General features: G+C 37.3%; 1 protein-coding gene across 1 annotated transcript in view; it reads left to right on the top strand.

Moving 5' to 3' along the window:
* MYO3A (myosin IIIA) overlaps nucleotides 1-18,635 on the top strand; it is a 232,753-nt gene that overhangs the window by 158,752 nt on the left and 55,366 nt on the right. Inside the window, exons 22-26 of the mRNA XM_004757631.3 lie at nucleotides 1,180-1,268; nucleotides 4,262-4,391; nucleotides 10,943-11,022; nucleotides 11,493-11,570; nucleotides 14,935-15,140. Of these exons, the coding sequence (XP_004757688.1) occupies nucleotides 1,180-1,268; nucleotides 4,262-4,391; nucleotides 10,943-11,022; nucleotides 11,493-11,570; nucleotides 14,935-15,140 (583 nt within the window). The remainder of the gene's footprint in view (nucleotides 1-1,179; nucleotides 1,269-4,261; nucleotides 4,392-10,942; nucleotides 11,023-11,492; nucleotides 11,571-14,934; nucleotides 15,141-18,635) is intronic.

Here is an 18,635-nt window from a genome sequence, read left to right as displayed (position 1 = left end):
TAAATATTCACAATAATCCTAAGTCATCAAAGAAAGCATAAACAAATTCATTTTTTTCTGTTTAAGAAGGCAAAGTTATGTATGCTGTATTTAAATGATTATCATTTAAAATGGTTAAAATTTTAAATGTCTTATTCCTTAGATTAAAAAATAAAACTTTAGCTTGTTCAGGTAAAAAAAAATCATTTTTGATATATAAATATCATATTCCGTGATGGTAGGAGATATTGATTATATATAATAAACATTTGCAGAAAATCTGGATTCACATTTTCTCTCATTTATTTTGGGTGACAGAGTCTGTTTCTTACCATTCAGTCTGTGAGGTTGCTTCCTGCTGACTCACTCATTGACTTATTCTCTCCTCTAATTGGACAATACTAATGGAAAGCAAAACAACCCCAAAGTTCTGGGGTTAATTGTTTCATAGCAATCACTTGATTTAGAGGTTAAAATGTCCCTTCTAGGACATGGAGCTCAGTGGGAAGCCTGCTTCTCCCTCTCCCACTCTCCCTGCTTGTTGTGTTCCCTTTCTTGCTACGTCTCTCTCTGTCAAATAAAGAAGTAGGATCTTTAAAAAAAAAAAAAAAAAAAAAAAAAGGTTTTCCAGACTAGGAACATCAGCCTCACCTGAGAACTTTCTAGAAATGTGACTTCTTGGATTCCCCCCATGAATTATAGACATCTGAGGTATTCAAAATGCAAGAGAATGTGTTGGTAACGAGCAGTAATAAAGTTATGCTCCAGAATTTATAGAATATCAATTAGGTATATTTATAGAATATCAATTAGTTATATCCCCAATTTAAACCTTTGGTCTAGTTTCAGAATCATATGGTTTTACTTACTTGTGCAGCATAAGGAATAGCATGGAGGACATTAGGAGAAGGAAACCTACTAAGTCAGAAACTCTGTGTTTTAATAGGCCTTCCAGGGGTGGTTCTGTTGCTTGCCAAGGTTTGAGTTGTTTCTCTAAATCATAATAGAATGGTTACAGTCATGATCTTGAGTTTGGTCTCACCATTTTTGCTCCAAATCTGCATTTGTCAGCCATGTAAAATTGTCCTTTTAGTGCACATTGTCCATTTTACAGTGAAAGAGATGATTCTGTCAATCAGTATTTTCTGAGGATCTCCTTACATGGCTTGATAGTGGAGTTCAATTTTTTTTTCCCTATAGAAAAATTTGAAGGGAACCTGAAATCGCAGTATTTCTGGAGGCCCAAAAGAATGGAACTTAGTTTTGGAATTCACCATTATGCAGGAAAGGTAAGAACTTTGAAGAATTATGACTGAGTTTCTCTTAGTCCCTTATCAAATAATAATGATAAACATGAAAGCTATGGCCCGAAAAATTTAGATGGTTAAAATGAGATGGCCATCTGTTTCTGCCCCAAACTGGCCCTGACTGTTCTCCAGCTTCCTCCAATCTGTCCAATCCACTGCCAGCCACTCCCACTCCAGAACATCCAGCTCTAACAGGTTAACCAAAAAATCCTTCTACTTTTTCAAACACAAACGTTCTAGTTTTTCTAGAGGAATTTTTTTTTATTTTTTATAAACATATATTTTTATCTCCAGGGGTACAGGTCTGTGAATCACCAGGTTTACACACTTCATAGCACTCACCAAAGCACATACCCTCCCCAATGTCCATAATCCCACCCCCTTCTCCCAAACCCCCTCCCCCCAGCAACCTTCAGTTTGTTTTGTAAGATTAAGAGTCACTTATGGTTTGTCTCCCTCCCAATCTCATCTTGTTTCATTGATTCTTCTCCTACCCACTTAAGCCCCCATGTTGCATCACCACGTCCTCATATCAGGGAGATCATATGATAGTTGTCTTTCTCTGCTTGACTTATTTCGCTAAGCATGATACACTCTAGTTCCATCCATGTTGTCGCAAATGGCAAGATTTCATTTCTTTTGATGGCTGCATAGTATTCCATTGTGTATATATACCACATCTTCTTGATCCATTCATCTGTTGATGGACATCTAGGTTCTTTCCATAGTTTGGCTATTGTGGACATTGCTGCTATAAACATTCGGGTGCAAGTGCCCCTTTGGATCACTACGTTTGTATCTTTAGGGTAAATACCCAATAGTGCAATTGCTGGATCATAGGGAAGTTCTATTTTCAACATTTTGAGGAACCTCCATGCTGTTTTCCAGAGTGGCTGCACCAGCTTGCATTCTCACCAACAGTGTAGGAGGGTTCCCCTTTCTCTGCATCCTCACCAGCATCTGTCATTTCCTGACTTGTTGATTTTAGCCATTCTGACTGGTGTGAGGTGATATCTCATTGTGGTTTTGATTTGTATTTCCCTGATGCCGAGTGATATGGAGCATTTTTACATGTGTCTGTTGGCCATCTGGATGTCTTCTTTGCAGAAATGTCTGTTCATGTCCTCTGCCCATTTCTTGATTGGATTATTTGTTCTCTGGGTGTTGAGTTTGCTAAGTTCTTTATAGATTCTGGACACTAGTCCTTTATCTGATATGTCATTTGCAAATATCTTCTCCCATTCTTTCAGTTGTCTTTTGATTTTGTTAACTGTTTCCTTTGCTGTGCAGAAGCTTTTGATCTTGATGAAATCCCAATAGTTCATTTTTGCCCTTGCTTCCCTTGTCTTTGGCGTTGTTCCTAGGAATTTTTATTAAGAAACTAAAGGGAAACAAAGAGACAAGCATCAAAGCCTCCATCTTTCTGACCCTAAGATCTTATAGCTTTGGGTGAGATTGGCTGGCAATGGGGACCTATTTTTGCTTCTTTAAATGATAGCAGGGAACCTTTTACGTAAACTGCCTTTTTCAGTACTGAGGTGCTTCTCTCTCCACAGAAGACTTTGCCTCTCCTCCCGCCCAACAGGAGAAAGTGGTCATTGGAGGTGTGGTCAGATAATGGAGCTAGCCTAGGTAGGGTTGTCTGATGGAGTGTTTAGCAGTTGGCTGTCTAAGCACATTCCCACAGCAGAGCAGACCTCAACGATAAACCTAAACCCAGAGGATGCTCTGTCTCCCTTCTGCAGAGTTCACTCCTTCACAGTGATGTGGTAAATATTGGAGGACTGAGAAGATACTAAAATTAAGAAAGAAATGCCTAGAATGAAAAACACATGAACAACAAAAAATAACCTGGAACCTGGAAGATTCATGTCTACTAAGATTTCTGTGTTTCACAGGCTTCTGTCACTGAAAAAAAAAAAATCTGCCTTCAATATAATAGTTATGGCCTCTCCCATGGTGTTCAGCATGTGATTTTTCCAAACAAGCCTTTTTAAAAACATCCATTAAGAATTTCCTAGGATCATTTTATCCAGTTGTTTTTAAGAGCTGTATTAATCTGCTTGGACTGACATAAGAAAAATAATGCAGGATGGGTGGCTTAAAGCACAGAAATTTATTTTCTCACAGTTCTGGAGGCTAGAAGTCCAAGATCAAGGTGCCAGCGAGATCACTGTCTGGTGAGACCTCTCTGCCTGGCTTGCTGATGGTTGTATCCTTCAGTGTCCTCCTGTGGCCTTTTCTCTGAGTACATGAGAAGCAGAAAGGGACCTCCAGTGTGTCTTTCTCTTCTTACAAGGATACAAGTCCTATGGGATTAGGGTCCCACCCTTAGGACCACATTTAACTTTAATTATCTCCTTAAAGACCCTAGCCAAATACAGTCACATTTGGGATCGGGAATTCAACATATTAATTTTGGAGGGACACAATTCATCCGATAAAACAACCATAGTAGATAATCCTACAGAAATCTTTGAGTTACGTTGGTCTTGAGAAAGTCCTAAAATTATTTAGAAGTGCCAGAAATGTGAATGTTCATAATGTACTTAGACCATACTCCTGACTGAGATGAAAATCTGTAATGGCCGATTCACTGTGCAAGACTCAATTATCACGGAAATGAGAATGCCTCGTGGCCCCAGGTGCCTCCTTTATGCCTCCCTCTGCCCTCCAAACAGAGAAAGGAAACAATACCAAATTTCCAGCGTAATAAACGAGAAGAATCAAACAAACCATGATTTCAACCCAAATAAAATTAGCGAGACACAGATTTTTCTCTGACAAAATATACTGTAGACCTGGAAAAGTTTGCTCCTCCAAACTGCCTTTATAAATCTTTGTATACCTGTCACTCAGCCCGGAGGAAGTTCTCCGTAAATACCTATTGATGACTCTGCCCCTGCCACTGTTGATGGTGATGATGACAATGAGGATGACATTGACTGTGACACTGAAATGTACTTTATCAACAGGTACTCTATAATGCAAGTGGGTTCTTAGCTAAGAATAGAGACACTCTTCCAACGGATATTGTGCTCCTTTTGAGGTCATCAGAAAACAGTGTAATTCGCCAACTCATCAATCACCCTCTGACAAAAACAGGTAAGCTAAGGCAACTTCCTTGGGCCCAATCCCATAGTGTCTGACTGTGATTTTCATGAGTTTAATCCTCAATATTTTTATGTTGGTTTGGTTTTAGCTTACTAAATATGCATTTTTTAAAATACATTCTGCCCCAGCTGTCTGAAGAACGTGGAAAAGTGAATATAAACAAACTAGGTTTTCTTTAAAGAAAAGTGTCTGTAGAAGGAACCAGAAAATAGGGTGGTATTTTAGCGACTCACTAGAAAAACATGCTCACCTCTGAAAAGTTCAGAGCGACCTCTGTTTCAGGACTGGGCAGCTTTTGGGGTGGTATTTAAGGCTCTATAGGTTTAGTGAGCTCTGCCTTATTGGTTAAAAACTTACATGCCTTTGTTCTACCCAACCATATACATGTTTGCATTTGCTTTTAAGTAGAAAAAAACTGTAGTTTGGGTTACTTTTCTTTATTGGAATTTGTTATATTATCTTGCATTTCTTTTTATAGTTTTATTGAGATATAACTGACATACAATAAAAAAAAGACATGTTTAGACAGTAAAATGTGATATGTTTTTGACAGGCATATATACTTGTAAAACCATCACCACATTCAGTAGTAAACATATTCGTCACCCCCAGATGATGTTTCCTCATGACTCTGGAATCCCTCCCACTCCTGACCTTCTCTATTTGTTCTAGCACCACTGGTTGGAAGAATTGTTCTTTCCCCCATTGAATTGCTTGGGCACCCTGCTGAAAATCAATTGACTATAAACATGTAGGTCTCCTTCTAGACTTCTCTATTGTGTGTCCCCCATATTTGTCTATCTTTAAGGCAGTGCAACACTTCTTGATTAATGTAGTTTAATTTTTTTAAAAAAATGAAATCAGGTAGTATAAGCTACCCAACTCTTCTTTTTCAGAGCTATCAAGGCAATTATAATTCCTTTGCTTTTTCATATAAATTTTAGAATAAGCTTGTCGGTTTCCACCAAAAATCCTGGTGAGAGTTTGATTGGGATACACTGAAGCTATAGATTAATTTTGGGAGAATTGATATCTTCACAATATTAGGTCTTCCCATCAGGGAGCACAATATAGTTCTCCATTTATTTGTCTTCCTTAATTTCTTTCAGTAACATTTTGTAGTTTTCAGTGTGTGTGACTTGTATATCTTTGTCAAATTATCTGCTTATATATCACATTTTATGTTATTATAAGTGGTAATTTTATTTCAAATTGTTTGTTGCTAGTATACAGAAGACCAGTTGATTTCTGTGTATTAATCTTTCACCCTGCAGTGTTGTTAAGCTCGTTTATTAGAGTAACTTTCTTTTTTTTTGTAAATTCCATAGGATTTTTCTATATAGATGATCATGTCACCTGTGAAAAAAGAGTTTCCCCTTTCTTCTCCATTCTGTTTACTTTTTATGTCTTCATCTTTCCTGGTTGCACTGGCTAGAATCACCAACACAATTTTGAGTACAAGTGCTAAAAATGAACATTTTTGTCTTATTCTTCATTTTGGGGAGAAAGCTTTCAGTTTTTCCCCAGGAAATATGATGTTTTCTGTAGGGTTTTCATAGACCTTTTTTCTCAGGAGGAGGAGTTCTTTCTATTCCTAGTTTCCTGAGTATTTACCAGGCATGCATACTTGAATTCTGTCAGATGCGTTTTTGCATATATTGAGATGATCATTCATATATTTTTTTAATCTGTAAATATGATGAGTTACATTGATTGATTTTTTAATATTATGCCAACTTTTTATTCCTGGGAAAAATGTGACGTGGTCATGATGCATTGAACTTTCATGTATTGCTAGATTACATTTGCTGATGTTTTGTTAAGAATTTTTGTATCTGTGTTCATGAGGGATATTGGACTGTAGTTTTCTTCTAATTTTCTTCTAATGTTGGGATCCGAGTAATATGGGCTTCACAGAATGAATTCAGAAGTATTGCTTCCAGGAAAAGTAGAGTATTAATTCTTTCTGAATTCCTTTGTAGAATTCACTAGTGAAGCCATCCGGGCCAGAAGGCTTTTTTTGTGAAAAGGTTTTAAATTAAAAATTCAATCAATTTCTTTAACAAATATTAGGATATTTAATTATCTAATTTTTTGAATGAGCTTTAGTAGGTTGTATCTTTTAAGAAATTTGTCTGTTTCATCTATGTAGTCACATTCATTGACATAATTTTGATTATAGTGTTCCCTTATATTATCCTTTAATATCTATAGATCTTGGAGTTTTATCAGCTCTCTCATTCCTGATCTGAATCTTTTGTGTCCTCTTTCACTTTATTCTTGTTAGATTTTCTAGAGATTTGTCAATTTTACTGATTTTCTCAAAGAACCAGTATATAGTTTATAGTTTCACTGATTTTTTTCCATTGATATTGCTTTCTATTTTGTTATTTTTTTCCCTCCTTTCTTTCTTTTTTTTGGGGGGGAGGTTTCATTCTTGTTTCCTTTCTTCTGTTTACATGGGGTTTTATTTAGTCTCCTTTTTTCTAATTTCTAAGGTAAGGTCATAGGTCGTTGATTTAAGAAAACATTTCTTTTCTAATGTAAGTAATTATATAGATTATGTATAAGTATTGAATTTTAATTCTAAAAATATTGGGATTTTCCATATCTTTGTGTTGTGGCCTTGTAATATAATTCCATAGTGCTCAGAAAGCATATTTTGTATGATTTAATCCATTTACATTTACTGAGACATGTTTTATGGCCCAGAATATAATATATCTTATTTTATGTTTCATTTACACTTAAAAACAACGTGTATTCCACTGTGTCGGATGGAGAATTACATAAATATCAATTGAGTCAACATGGTTGATAGTATTGGTCAAATCTCCTATATCCTTACTGGTTTTTTCTCTCCTGGTTCTATCAGTTACTAAGAGAAGAGTTTTGAAATATCTGATTATAATCCAATTTGTCTATTTTGTCTTTCATTTCTATCCGTTTTCACTTCATGTATTTTTAAGATTATTGGAAACATAAACATTTAGAATTATTATAGCTTCTTTTTTTTAAAGATTCTACTTATTATTTATTTGACAGAGAGAGAGAGAGAGAGATCACAAGTAGGCAGAGAGGCAGGGGGTAGCAGGCTCCCTGCTGAGCAGAGAACCTGATGCGGGGCTCGATCCCAGTACCCTGAGATCATGACCTGAGCTGAAGGCAGAGGCCTAACCCACTGAGCCACCAAGGTGCCCCTAGAATTATTATTATAGCTTCTTGATGACCAGACCCCTTTATTAATACTATTTTTATCCTTGGTAATAGTTTTTGCTCTGAAATCTACTTTGCTTGATAATACAGAGATTCCAACTTTCTTAGGATTAGTGGTTGAATGGTATGTCTTTTTTTATACTTTCAACTTCATCTTATTTTTGTTTGTATTTAAAGAGGGCTTTTTTTGTAAACAGCATTTAGTTGGGCCTTTTTAAATTCTAAATATGTCTGCCTTTTAATTGAGGTGATCAAACCATTTATATTTATTGTGATTATTGATATGTTGGGTTGGACTGACTCTACGATTTGACGTGTTTTCTGTTGGTTACATTTGTTATTTTCCCTAGTCTTCACCTGAGTTCCCCTCCTTGCAGTGTAAATCTCTTTAGACAGAAAGCTGGGATACTCATAGGGCTCACCTCATTTGTTTCCCCTCATTCGGGGATCAGTGTCCTGTACTGTTTGATGCACAACGTATAAACACTGTTATTCCTAGACAAATATGGTGTGATTCTTCAGAATAAGGTACTTCGGGCAGTTACAATCATGCAGACAGAAAGCAGAATGGTGGTTGCCAGGGCCTAGGGGTGGGAGGAATGGGGAGCCAATATTTAATGGGTATAAAGTTTCAGTTTTACAAGATGAAAAAAGTTATGGGCACGTATGGTGGTGATGGTTGCATAACATTATGAATGTATTTAATACTACTGACCTGTGCACTTATAAGTGATTAAGATGCTAAATTTTATATTATGTAAGTTTTACAATAAAAAAATGAAAAGGAAGAAAAGCTGTTGCCTCATACATATTGTATGGTTAGTTGTTGGTTTTCTTTTTCTTTTAGTCATTCAGTTAATCCAGTCCGTGTTGCTTTATCCTGCCCAGAAACAAATGTCTTCAATTTTGACTTTAACAATTGTCATCTCTTTCTATATCCACCAACTGCATCCATGCACTTAATGTCATGTTTTTTACCTTTATAAAATATGCAGCCAGGTTCTCAATACTATGTTCTGTCTCCTGATTCAGCAAAACCATGTTTCATTAGCCAGGGAAAAGAGAATTTCATAATCAAAGATGTTTCAGTGACTCCGAATCTCAAAGCTATCAGAGACATTTGGATTTTATATTCACCTAGATATGCAAACATAATAATAATAATTACAACAATAAAAATACATAAATTTACTTTTTTTTATCTTTTTATTTTTTTCATGAATTTGTTTAGAAGTTGCAATGTGTTAGGCACTGTGCTGACTACTTTTATTTACTCCTAATAGCAACACTCTGAGGAGGAACTACTGTTACAGATGAGACACTGAGTCTTGGAAATGTTCGGCAACTTTCCCAGTGTTGCCCTTGTGGGAAGTCTTAGAAGTGGGCTTGAAAGTTTAGGTTTTTCAATCCTATATTACACTGTCTCCAAGATTCTGAGATAACCTGTTGCACGTATGACTTAAAATATGAAATACAGTTCAGCCATTATTAAGAGGAAATGTACTACAGTTCCATGTAGCTCACATCATTACCTTGGTTTATTACAGGTTTGTTCATCTGTCAGCTGTAAAGGCAAAGTGGATATATTTTCTGAAATTAAGATCTATGCTAATTTTAGTTCCTGTTGATATGCATTAATGAATTTTTAGAAGGCTTTCATTTATTTTGTTGTTAAAGAATTTGATGACTCATGTATAAATTTTGTTACATTGAAATTATTAATCCTTTAGTAAATTTCCTCTAGTCTTTCAGTTTTCAGAGAAACGTAAATTTTTAGTTCTTACTTAGCTAATATTAAGTAATGGTATCTATTAAGTACTGGGTTTATTCTAATGTGCTATTAGTCCTTTGTATTAGTCTGTAGTAATTTTGGTAATTTTTTCTAAAACTTTCCCTAAAAAAAAAAAAAAATGAATGTCCACAGATGCCCCTCTAAAGACCGTGTGTTACTATCTCTGTCCACTCTGCTGTCTGTAGTAAGTCTCACAGCTGAAGAGTGAACAGTCCAGTGTGCAGCCCAGCATGAAAGCCAGTGTGCACATCCATCACAGCACTTTTCCTGATAATGGGGAAGGGGGACAACAGCACAGCAGAGGCACTGCCGGCTGCATCCCAAGCAGGGTCCCACCTGCATATCACTTCAGAGGCAGCTTTCACCACCACAAAGAATGTGAAGGATTTGTCAAAAACATGTCGCCTTGGGGCACCTGGGTAGCTCAGCTGGTTAAGCACTTGACTTTTGATTTCAGCTCAGTTCATGATCTTGACTCAGTCATGATCACAGATCTTGAGATTGATCCCTGCGTCAGGCTCTGCACTGGGCATGGAGCCTACTTAAAATTCTCTCTCCCTCTCCGTCTGTCCCCACCCCACCCCTGGCATGCACACAACACTCTCTCCTTCTCTAAAAAACACACAAACAAAAAACATGTCACCTCTACTTCTCACCTAAAAGAATGAGAATGAAAAGAAATAATCTTTCTGAAGTGATACTGAATTCTTGAGATATATTTGAACATTACTGGTGGGATGATGAACTCTTGGATTGTGGGTTGGTTGTTTATTGTGCTTGGTGAGGTGTGGGGGAAAAGAGAGTAAGAATAAACATTTCCAGGCACGCACCATGCACCTGACATACTGTCACATGTCATCAAAATTCTGTGATGCAGGCACCATCACCATTATATGGTTTCAAAATGCAACTCAGAGACTAAGTAAATGATCCACAGGCAACACAATTTAAGTACTACAGCTAGTATTCACATCCATATCTTCCCGGTTTCTGGGACCATAATTTTTCACTACACTAGAATATTTTCAAGGCCTTGGGTTGTGCACATTTAAGTAGCCCTAGTAACAGGCACATATTTCTGAATGTTAGATTGAACATATCCATTGCTTTCAACCATCCTTGATTTTCTTATAACCATTTCATATGAATTAATAATCCATGTGATTTTTAAGGCCCATCGTAAAGTGTACCTTTGCATTAAAGAAAATCTCAGAGCCATTTAACACATACATGCATACATACACGTACACACACACACAAAGAAAATTAGTTGATATCATCATAGCTTGTAGCAATTAAAGGAAATCCAACACCTGCATTTTTTCTAAACTCCAAACTGTGTTTTTTTTCTGAATTTAAAATTTATTTAAAATTATTTTGTGATATTATTTTATCCTTAAATTTCTCATAAATACTTAACCAAGGATAACTATTATGACACCAACAATGTTTATTTTAATATTTAACTATGAGGAAAGTCTTTTAGTGATTAAGAATTCTAAAATGTATGTTAATTTCATCCACATTCCTATAGGTAATCTGCCACATTCTAAAACTGGAAATTTAATAAATTATCAAATGAGGACTTCAGAAAAATCAATCAACTTGACCAAGGTAAGAACATGCATTTTGTATGACAGTGAGTCTAAAAATCTAACCTTGACAACAAACAGTGTTTGTGTGCTCCTAAAAGTCAATAGCATTTTACTTATTAGGTTTTTCCCCCTTTGATCTTTCTTTTCTGCTTAAACAGCTATGTTATGTTCATATTACTGCTAGCCACTAAAAGAATCATGCAGTTATGATACATTTCTAACCCTTCCTTTATAGCTCATTTTAATGTTACACTAAGACCAACTAAAAATATATTAGTTAAGTTCTAAGACACTCATGTTCCTTGCACGACCAATTAAAATTCCAGTGGGGTTGACAAAACAATACCCTAAGCAAAAATATTAACCTTTTGTTATTTTATGTATGTGAAAGCATAGACCATGAAAACCCGAAGGAAATTCCATGGGCTCCTTGTAGATCATAGGGTACAGTGGATACTGAAGCATCACCGTCTTTCTTGGTCTTTGTAGGATCAAAGTGGAGAAGCCACACATCATGCCATAGAGACAACCAACATGAAGACACAAACAGTGGCATCATATTTTAGAGTAAGTTATTTAATTATGGTGTGTGGTACTTAGGAATGCTATTTATTTCAGACAGGGGGAAGGGTAGAGTGAGATGAAGAAAGAGAACCCTAAGGAGGTTCCATGCCCAGCACAGAGCCCAATGGGGAGCTTGATCTCATGACCCATAAGATCATGACCTGATCCAAAATCAAGAGTCGGAGGCTTAACTGACAGCCATTCAGTCACCCCAGGAATGTTATTTATTTATTTTAATTTTTTTAAGATTCTATTTATTTATTTGAGAGAGAGAAAGTGAGAGAGGAGACAGGAGGGGGAGGGGCAGGGGAAGAGGGAAAAGCAGAAACTGCGCTGAGCAGGGAGCCCGACACGGGACTCCCTGGGACTCTGGGATCATGACCTGAACCAAAAACAGACACTCAACTGAATCAGATGAGTTATTAAAATAAATAACAGATGCCCCTGAGAGAGTTACAAATCAAAAGCTAGTAATAAGTATCACAGTACTATTAGCAAAAGATAATTTTCATTGTATTCCATTTATTATTTGTTAGATACAGAACATAGTAGGAAGTATTGTCAAAAACCCATGGGTTGGTTTGCTTTGATATTTTATCTATAAAATTATTGCATGCTAAGTTAATCAGAGTTCCTACTTTGGTTAAGATTCGTCCAAAGAACCAACCACATTTCCGCTAGAACAAAACCTGACAGGTTTTTTAATTCAGTGCTATGATAAATACCTATCACTTCTTCTTCCCACTCCTAAATGATCTTGGGGTGGGCCGATGGGACAAGGCTGAGTATCCAGGTCCATTCCATAGCTCCCTGCACATAGACAAGATGAAAACCTCAAAAGAAGAACTGGTATAGGTGTGGGGCAAGGAGAAAAGATATCGGGGAAGCATAGTAACATGCCAGGAAAGTTAGCCACTGTGTCCTTAGCATGAGGCCATGGTGACCTTATCTTACCTTTCTTCCTTGGACAATAGGGGAGAAAAGGAAGATAAGAAATACTTTACTTCCTCTATTCTCTGAAGAACTCTAGACACCCCTGCCCTCATTATTGGTGTCCATTCTTCTTTATCTCTTCAGATAAAATCGTGTTGGGGCGCCTGGGTGGCTTAGTCAGTTAAATGTCTGCCTCCTTCAGGTCATGATGTTGGGGTCCTTTCCCTCCGTGCCTCTCTCCACCTCTCGTGCTGTCACTCACTCGCCCACTCTCAAATAAATAAATAAAATCTTTAAAAACAATTAAAAAATTAATAACAAGTCATATTAACCAGCCAATGAAAATGAAGAAAATACCAACTAAAAATTGGAAATTATTAGTAGTATAACTCAAGGCAGAAGGGGTGGAAATTAGGCTAAATTTACTGTAAGTGTTGAGTAAGTAAATTCAGTTTTCTAGCAGAATCATGAAATGCTTTTAAAAATAACTGGGCATTTTAAAAAAGTATTATTAAATACTTTTTCAAGTCGTAAGCTCATAGCAGAGAGTGTGTGCTTAATCATCTTTGAGTAGCGCGTAGTACCTTTATATGCTTACTATCTCACATTTCCTGCTGGTACCTTCCAGCAAGACCACAGCAGAGTGAAATTAGCAAGTGTACTTAACAGACAGATTATCTCCCTTTTTTTAAGTGAGTTATCCAAGACCATCATCAGTCCACTGTGGCTGGCGTCCAAGACTGTGCATGTGTTTAAAACATTAGTTCGTAAAATCATTTTCCTCCTCAAGCTGAAGTGAAAAGTGATAGAAGATAATTCCACATAGTATATAATGATTTTTTATTTTTTTAAAGATTTTTTTTTTTTGACAGACATAGATCACAATTAGGCAGAGAGGCAGGTAGAGAGAGAGAGGGGAGAAAGCAGGCTCCCCACCGGGCAGAGAGCCCGATGCGGGACTTGACCCCAGGACCCTGAGATCATGACCTGAGCCAAAGGCAGAGTCTTTGACCCACTACCCAGGCACCCCTATAATGTTTTTTTTTAAAGGGGCTCCCATGTGGCAAGCCCAGCTGTGAGAGGATTACATCCGAGTTTCAATGCTCAAAAAGAAGCTGAGCAAATCCAAGGCTTTGTCATTTGTGTAATTCCGTATTTGGCTTCCTCTGGCTTTGTTATTATAGGCTTCTGTTTCCAACACTAAAAGCAAATCCAACCAACACCAACTGTCTCTGTTCACACATTCCTTTTTTTTGCCATTGAATAGCAGCGCTGCTCTTCAACATCATTTTCTAAGATTCCCTTTTTAGGTGAACTGTGATTATTCTAATGTTATACTTAGTTGTCCTGTCATTGGTTACCACTTTAATAAGCCATTGGTGAATACACATTTTTCCTATCTATGTGATTTTGAAAATTCTAAAATAAATAAGAAAATTATCAAGCTAGAGCAGATTAGAATACTTAAATGTGTTTGCTTCTTTTTGTAACTCCTACATCCTATATAGTAAACTGCTTTCACTTCTCATTTCTTACGTTAGCCCAGGAGATGATTCTGACAGGCCTTGAAGGGTTTACTGTCATACTTTCTATAAAGAAGGAATTAGACAAGGTAATTAATAGTATAAGCAAGAAATTAAGTCATATGCCTTAATATTATATATCAGCAAGCTTCCATGAAGGGATATAATTACTTATAAACAAATTATATGAAAAATAATTTTTTAAAGATTTTTTTTTATTTATTTGACAGAAATCACCAGTAGGCAGAGAGGCAGGCAGAGAGAGAGAGAGAGAGAGGGAGGGAAGCAGGCTCCCTGATGAGCAGAGAGTCCGACTCGGGGCTCAATCCCAGGACCCTGGGATCATAACCTGAGCTGAAGGCAGAGGCTTAACCCACTGAGCCACCCAGGTGCCCCAATATATGAAAAGTAATATTATCTGTTAATTAAAGTTGCCTTAAGAATGTACAGGCAACCTTTTGATAGCTAAGTTCTGAGTTAATGCCTCCACATTTTTTTTAGTAGATCTGTGTTCTAAAAAATATGCTATAAATAAAATTTTCATTAATATGGATTTTTCTCCATTGACTGTGAATTAATGTGAACATTTGTAACATTCAGTTTTCAGGAGTTTTTTTCTTACAATAAAAAGAAAGACTTGGGACATCTGGGTGGCTCAGTCGGTTGGGCGGCTGCCTTCAGCTCAGTCATAATCCAGAAGTCCTGGGATCGAGTCCCACATCAGGCTCCTTGCTCATCGGGGAGCCTGCTTCTCCCTCTGCCTCTGCCTGCCACTCTACCTGCCTGTGCTCTCTCTCTGTCTCTCTCTCTCTGACAAATAAATAAAATATTTTAAAATAAATAAATAGACTTACGAGCCTCTAAGTTTATGTACATTACACTGAGAAATTTATTTTTCTTGCATATTACAGTATTCCCTGATGGATTTGTTATCCAAAATGGTGGTGGGCCAACCTCACTTTGTCCGTTGCATCAAACCCAATAACGAACGTCAGGCAAGAAAATATGACAAAGAGAAAGTTCTCCTACAGCTGCGCTACACTGGAATTCTGGAAACAGCAAGAATTCGGAGGCTGGGCTACTCTCATCGGATACTTTTCTCCAACTTCATAAAGCAGTACGTGGATTTCTTTTCAAGGTTCCAAGTACAGTTTATGGAGAAATTCATCAGAAGAATTACAGGGAACAAATAGGAAAGAGAATCGCTCAGCTGTTCTAGGATGGAGGCATTTTGTTTTTGCAGATGATTTTGCACTGAAAGAGCAGGTAACGGGCTGGAAGTTTCTGTTGTCCGCCGGGAGATCCGATGGGGCTGCATAGGGTTCATGCCATGAGCAGGACGATCGAAAGGCCTAAGGAGTTCTGTGCCTAGCTCTTAGAGGGTCTGGGTTCTCATCTCAGTGCTCATGCCGGGTGACCCTTGGGCTGTACCAGTGACTCCCAACAGGGGGAGGTTTTTCCCCCTCGAAGAATGTTTGTTAATATCTGGAGATATTTTTGGTTGTCACAGCTGATAGGATGGAGGTTGCTGTCGGGATCCAGCACATGGAGTCCAAGGATACTGCTAAGCATACTATAGCACGGAAAAGCCCCCACAGCAAATAATTTTCCAGCCTAAAATGTTACCCGTGCTGAGATTGGGAAACCCTGGCCTGTACTGAACCTCATTTTTCCTCTTATTTAATAAATCTGTCATGACTGCCCAGTGGAATTGTGATAAGGATCAAATGAGACTTGATCTCCGTAACAGTATTTAGAAAACAACAGTAAGGGCACCTGGGTGGATCAGTTGGTTAAGCAACGGCCTTTCAGCTCACGTCATGATCCTGGAGTCGCAGCATCGAGTCCTGTGTCAGGCTCCCTGCTCAGCAGAGAGTCTACTTCTCCCTCTGACCTTCTCCCTTCTCATGCGCTCTCTCTCTCATTCTCTCTCTCTCTGCCTCTCTCAAATAAATAAATAAAACCTTTAAAAAAAAAAAGAAAACAACAGTAAATAACAGTATTTAGAAAACAAAAAGACTCAATTAGGGATAAGCAGTCCTTTTTAATATTTGAAATTAATGTAAAATGAATTAAGATATATATAACATATTTTTATTGATTATTTTTTAATGAACATATAATGTATTATTAGCCCCAGGGGTACAGGTCTGTGAATCGCCAGGTTTACACACTTCACAGCACTCACCATAGCACATACCTTCCCCAGTGTCCATAACCCCACCCCCCTTCTCCCAACCCCCCTCCCCCCAGCAACCCTCAGTTTGTTTTGTGAGATTGAGTCACTTATGGTTTGTCTCCCTCCCAATCCCATCTTCTTTCATTTATTCTTTTCCTACCCCCCAACCTCCCACGTTGCATCTCCACTTCCTCATATCAGGGAGATCCTATGATAATTGTCTTTCTCTGATTGACTTATTTCGCTAAGCATAATACCCTCTAGTTCCATCCACATTGTCGCAAATGGCAAGATTTCATTTCTTTTGATGGCTGCATAGTATTCCATTGTATATATCTATACCACATCTTCTTTATCCATTCATCCTTTGATGGACATCTAGGTTCTTTCCATCATTTGGCTACTGTGGACATTGCTGCTATGAACATTGGGGTGCACGTGCCCCTTCAGATCACTACATTTGTATCTTTAGGGTAAATACCCAGTAGTGCATTTGCTGGGTCATAGGGTAGCTCTATATTAAGGAATACATTTGTGATGATATAGAGGTTTAGTACTTTATATATTTAATATTTCAAATGCTTGTTTTTTATATTTATCAATTGTATGATTACTATTAGCTATTAAACTTGAAGTTTCAATTTTCCAAAGTATTAGAATTTTTAGGGGAGACCTAGCATTTGAGAAATTCCCTATATGTAACATTTTCTGGCCTTTTTCAGAGTGTACAAATTAGGATTAAGAACTAAACAGTTTCTAACCACACCCCCAAAACAAAACAAAACAACGTCTTGGCTTATGTCAAGCACTCTTTCACTCGTGATAACCAAGACCCTCACTTACTTATTTTATTTTATTTTTATTTATTTCATTTTACTTATAAAATAAAAATTCTAATTATTTTTGCAAATTATTACATCCTCAGCAATCTGTGGTAGTTCTTGCCTTCCTCTCCCCCCCTTTAGAAACCTGACAAAGAAAAGAAAGTTATTTTTTAAAAAAGAAAAAGAAAAGAAAGGTTTAAACGCATTCAGGTATTCAGTAATTATTACCTAGCTTGTTTTTTAAGAAATACGTTTTTAAACCTAGTAAATAAATAAGTAAATATTTCATTTTTATTTATAATTAAGGGAAAAAAATACAAGAAAGGTATTCATTTTGAGCACCTTAAAGTAAGGAAAACCCTACCACTTCTTCATGATGGAGAACCAAATTACACAAATACGGTAACTCTCGTAATCAGCAAATCTTCAGTGATCGTTTAAGACAAACTTTAAAGGCTGAGACTGTAGGGTTCAGAAGTACAGTAATCATCCAAACACTGACTTATTCCGTTCTCACAGAGCAGACCCAATTTTATATCCAAAACTAAGAAATAAAAAATACTGGAATTTCTTACTGGCTATCAGTAAATTCTTTATCCTGTATGTAAATACAGAGAACCTAAAAGTACTTGATACAAAGAAATTTCAAAGGCCAAATTAAAATCAAAATATGACCTGTTTTCCTTTTTTTAAAATATTTTATTTCTTTATTTATTTATTTGTCAGAGAGAGAGAGAGCGAGAGCACACAAGCAGGCAGAGTGGCAGGCAAAGGCAGAGGGAAAGCAGGCTCCCCGCCAAGCAAGGAGCCCAATGTGGGACTCGATTCCAGGACCCTGGCATCATGACCTGAGCCACTCAGGTGTCCCATGTTTTTCATTTTTTAGGAGAAGAGTTGATCTTTAACTTGCTTGAAAATTAATACAAATAATATAATATTAATATAATTACCATGGCATTTCAATGACCATTTCTTTAGGTACCCTGCTGAGGCACCTGGGTGGCTCAGTTGGTTAAGTGTCTGACTCTTGTTCTTGGCTCAGGTCTTGATCTCATGTTTGTGAGTTCAAGACCCATGCTGGCTCCATGCTGGGAATACGCTAAGCATTGCAGAGGACACCATAGTTTAAAACTGTCTTGAACCTCAAGAATTAACCATCCAATTAAGATGGCCAGATTCATAGACATGGAAAGTTAATAAGCAGTGGAAGGTAATAAGCATTGCAGAGGACACCATAGTTTAAAACTGTCTTGAACCTCAAGAATTAACCATCCAGGGGCGCCTGGGTGGCTCAGTGGGTTAAGGCGCTGCCTTCGGCTCAGGTCATGATCTCAGGGTCCTTGGGATCGAGTCCCGCATCGGGCTCTCTGCTCAGCAGGGAGCCTGCTTCCTCCTCTCTCTCTCTGCCTGCCTCTCTGCCTACTTGTAATCTCTCTCTGTCAAATAAATAAATAAAATCTTTAAAAAAAAAAAAAAATTAACCATGCAATTAAGATGGCCAGAGTCATAGACATGGAAAGTTAATAAGCAGTGGAAGGTAATAAGTACCAAGATCCAAGGGAATGATATACACAGTACAAGAGATCAGAGGAGAGAAAGATTATCTCCA

Source organism: Mustela putorius, unplaced genomic scaffold (assembly GCF_011764305.1).
Source record: "Mustela putorius furo isolate JIRA1106 unplaced genomic scaffold, ASM1176430v1.1 tig00000827_pilon_pilon_pilon, whole genome shotgun sequence".
NCBI classification, from domain to species: domain Eukaryota; kingdom Metazoa; phylum Chordata; class Mammalia; order Carnivora; family Mustelidae; genus Mustela; species Mustela putorius.
Note: the sequence above shows the minus strand (reverse complement) of the source record. Positions and strands in the feature narration are given on the sequence as shown.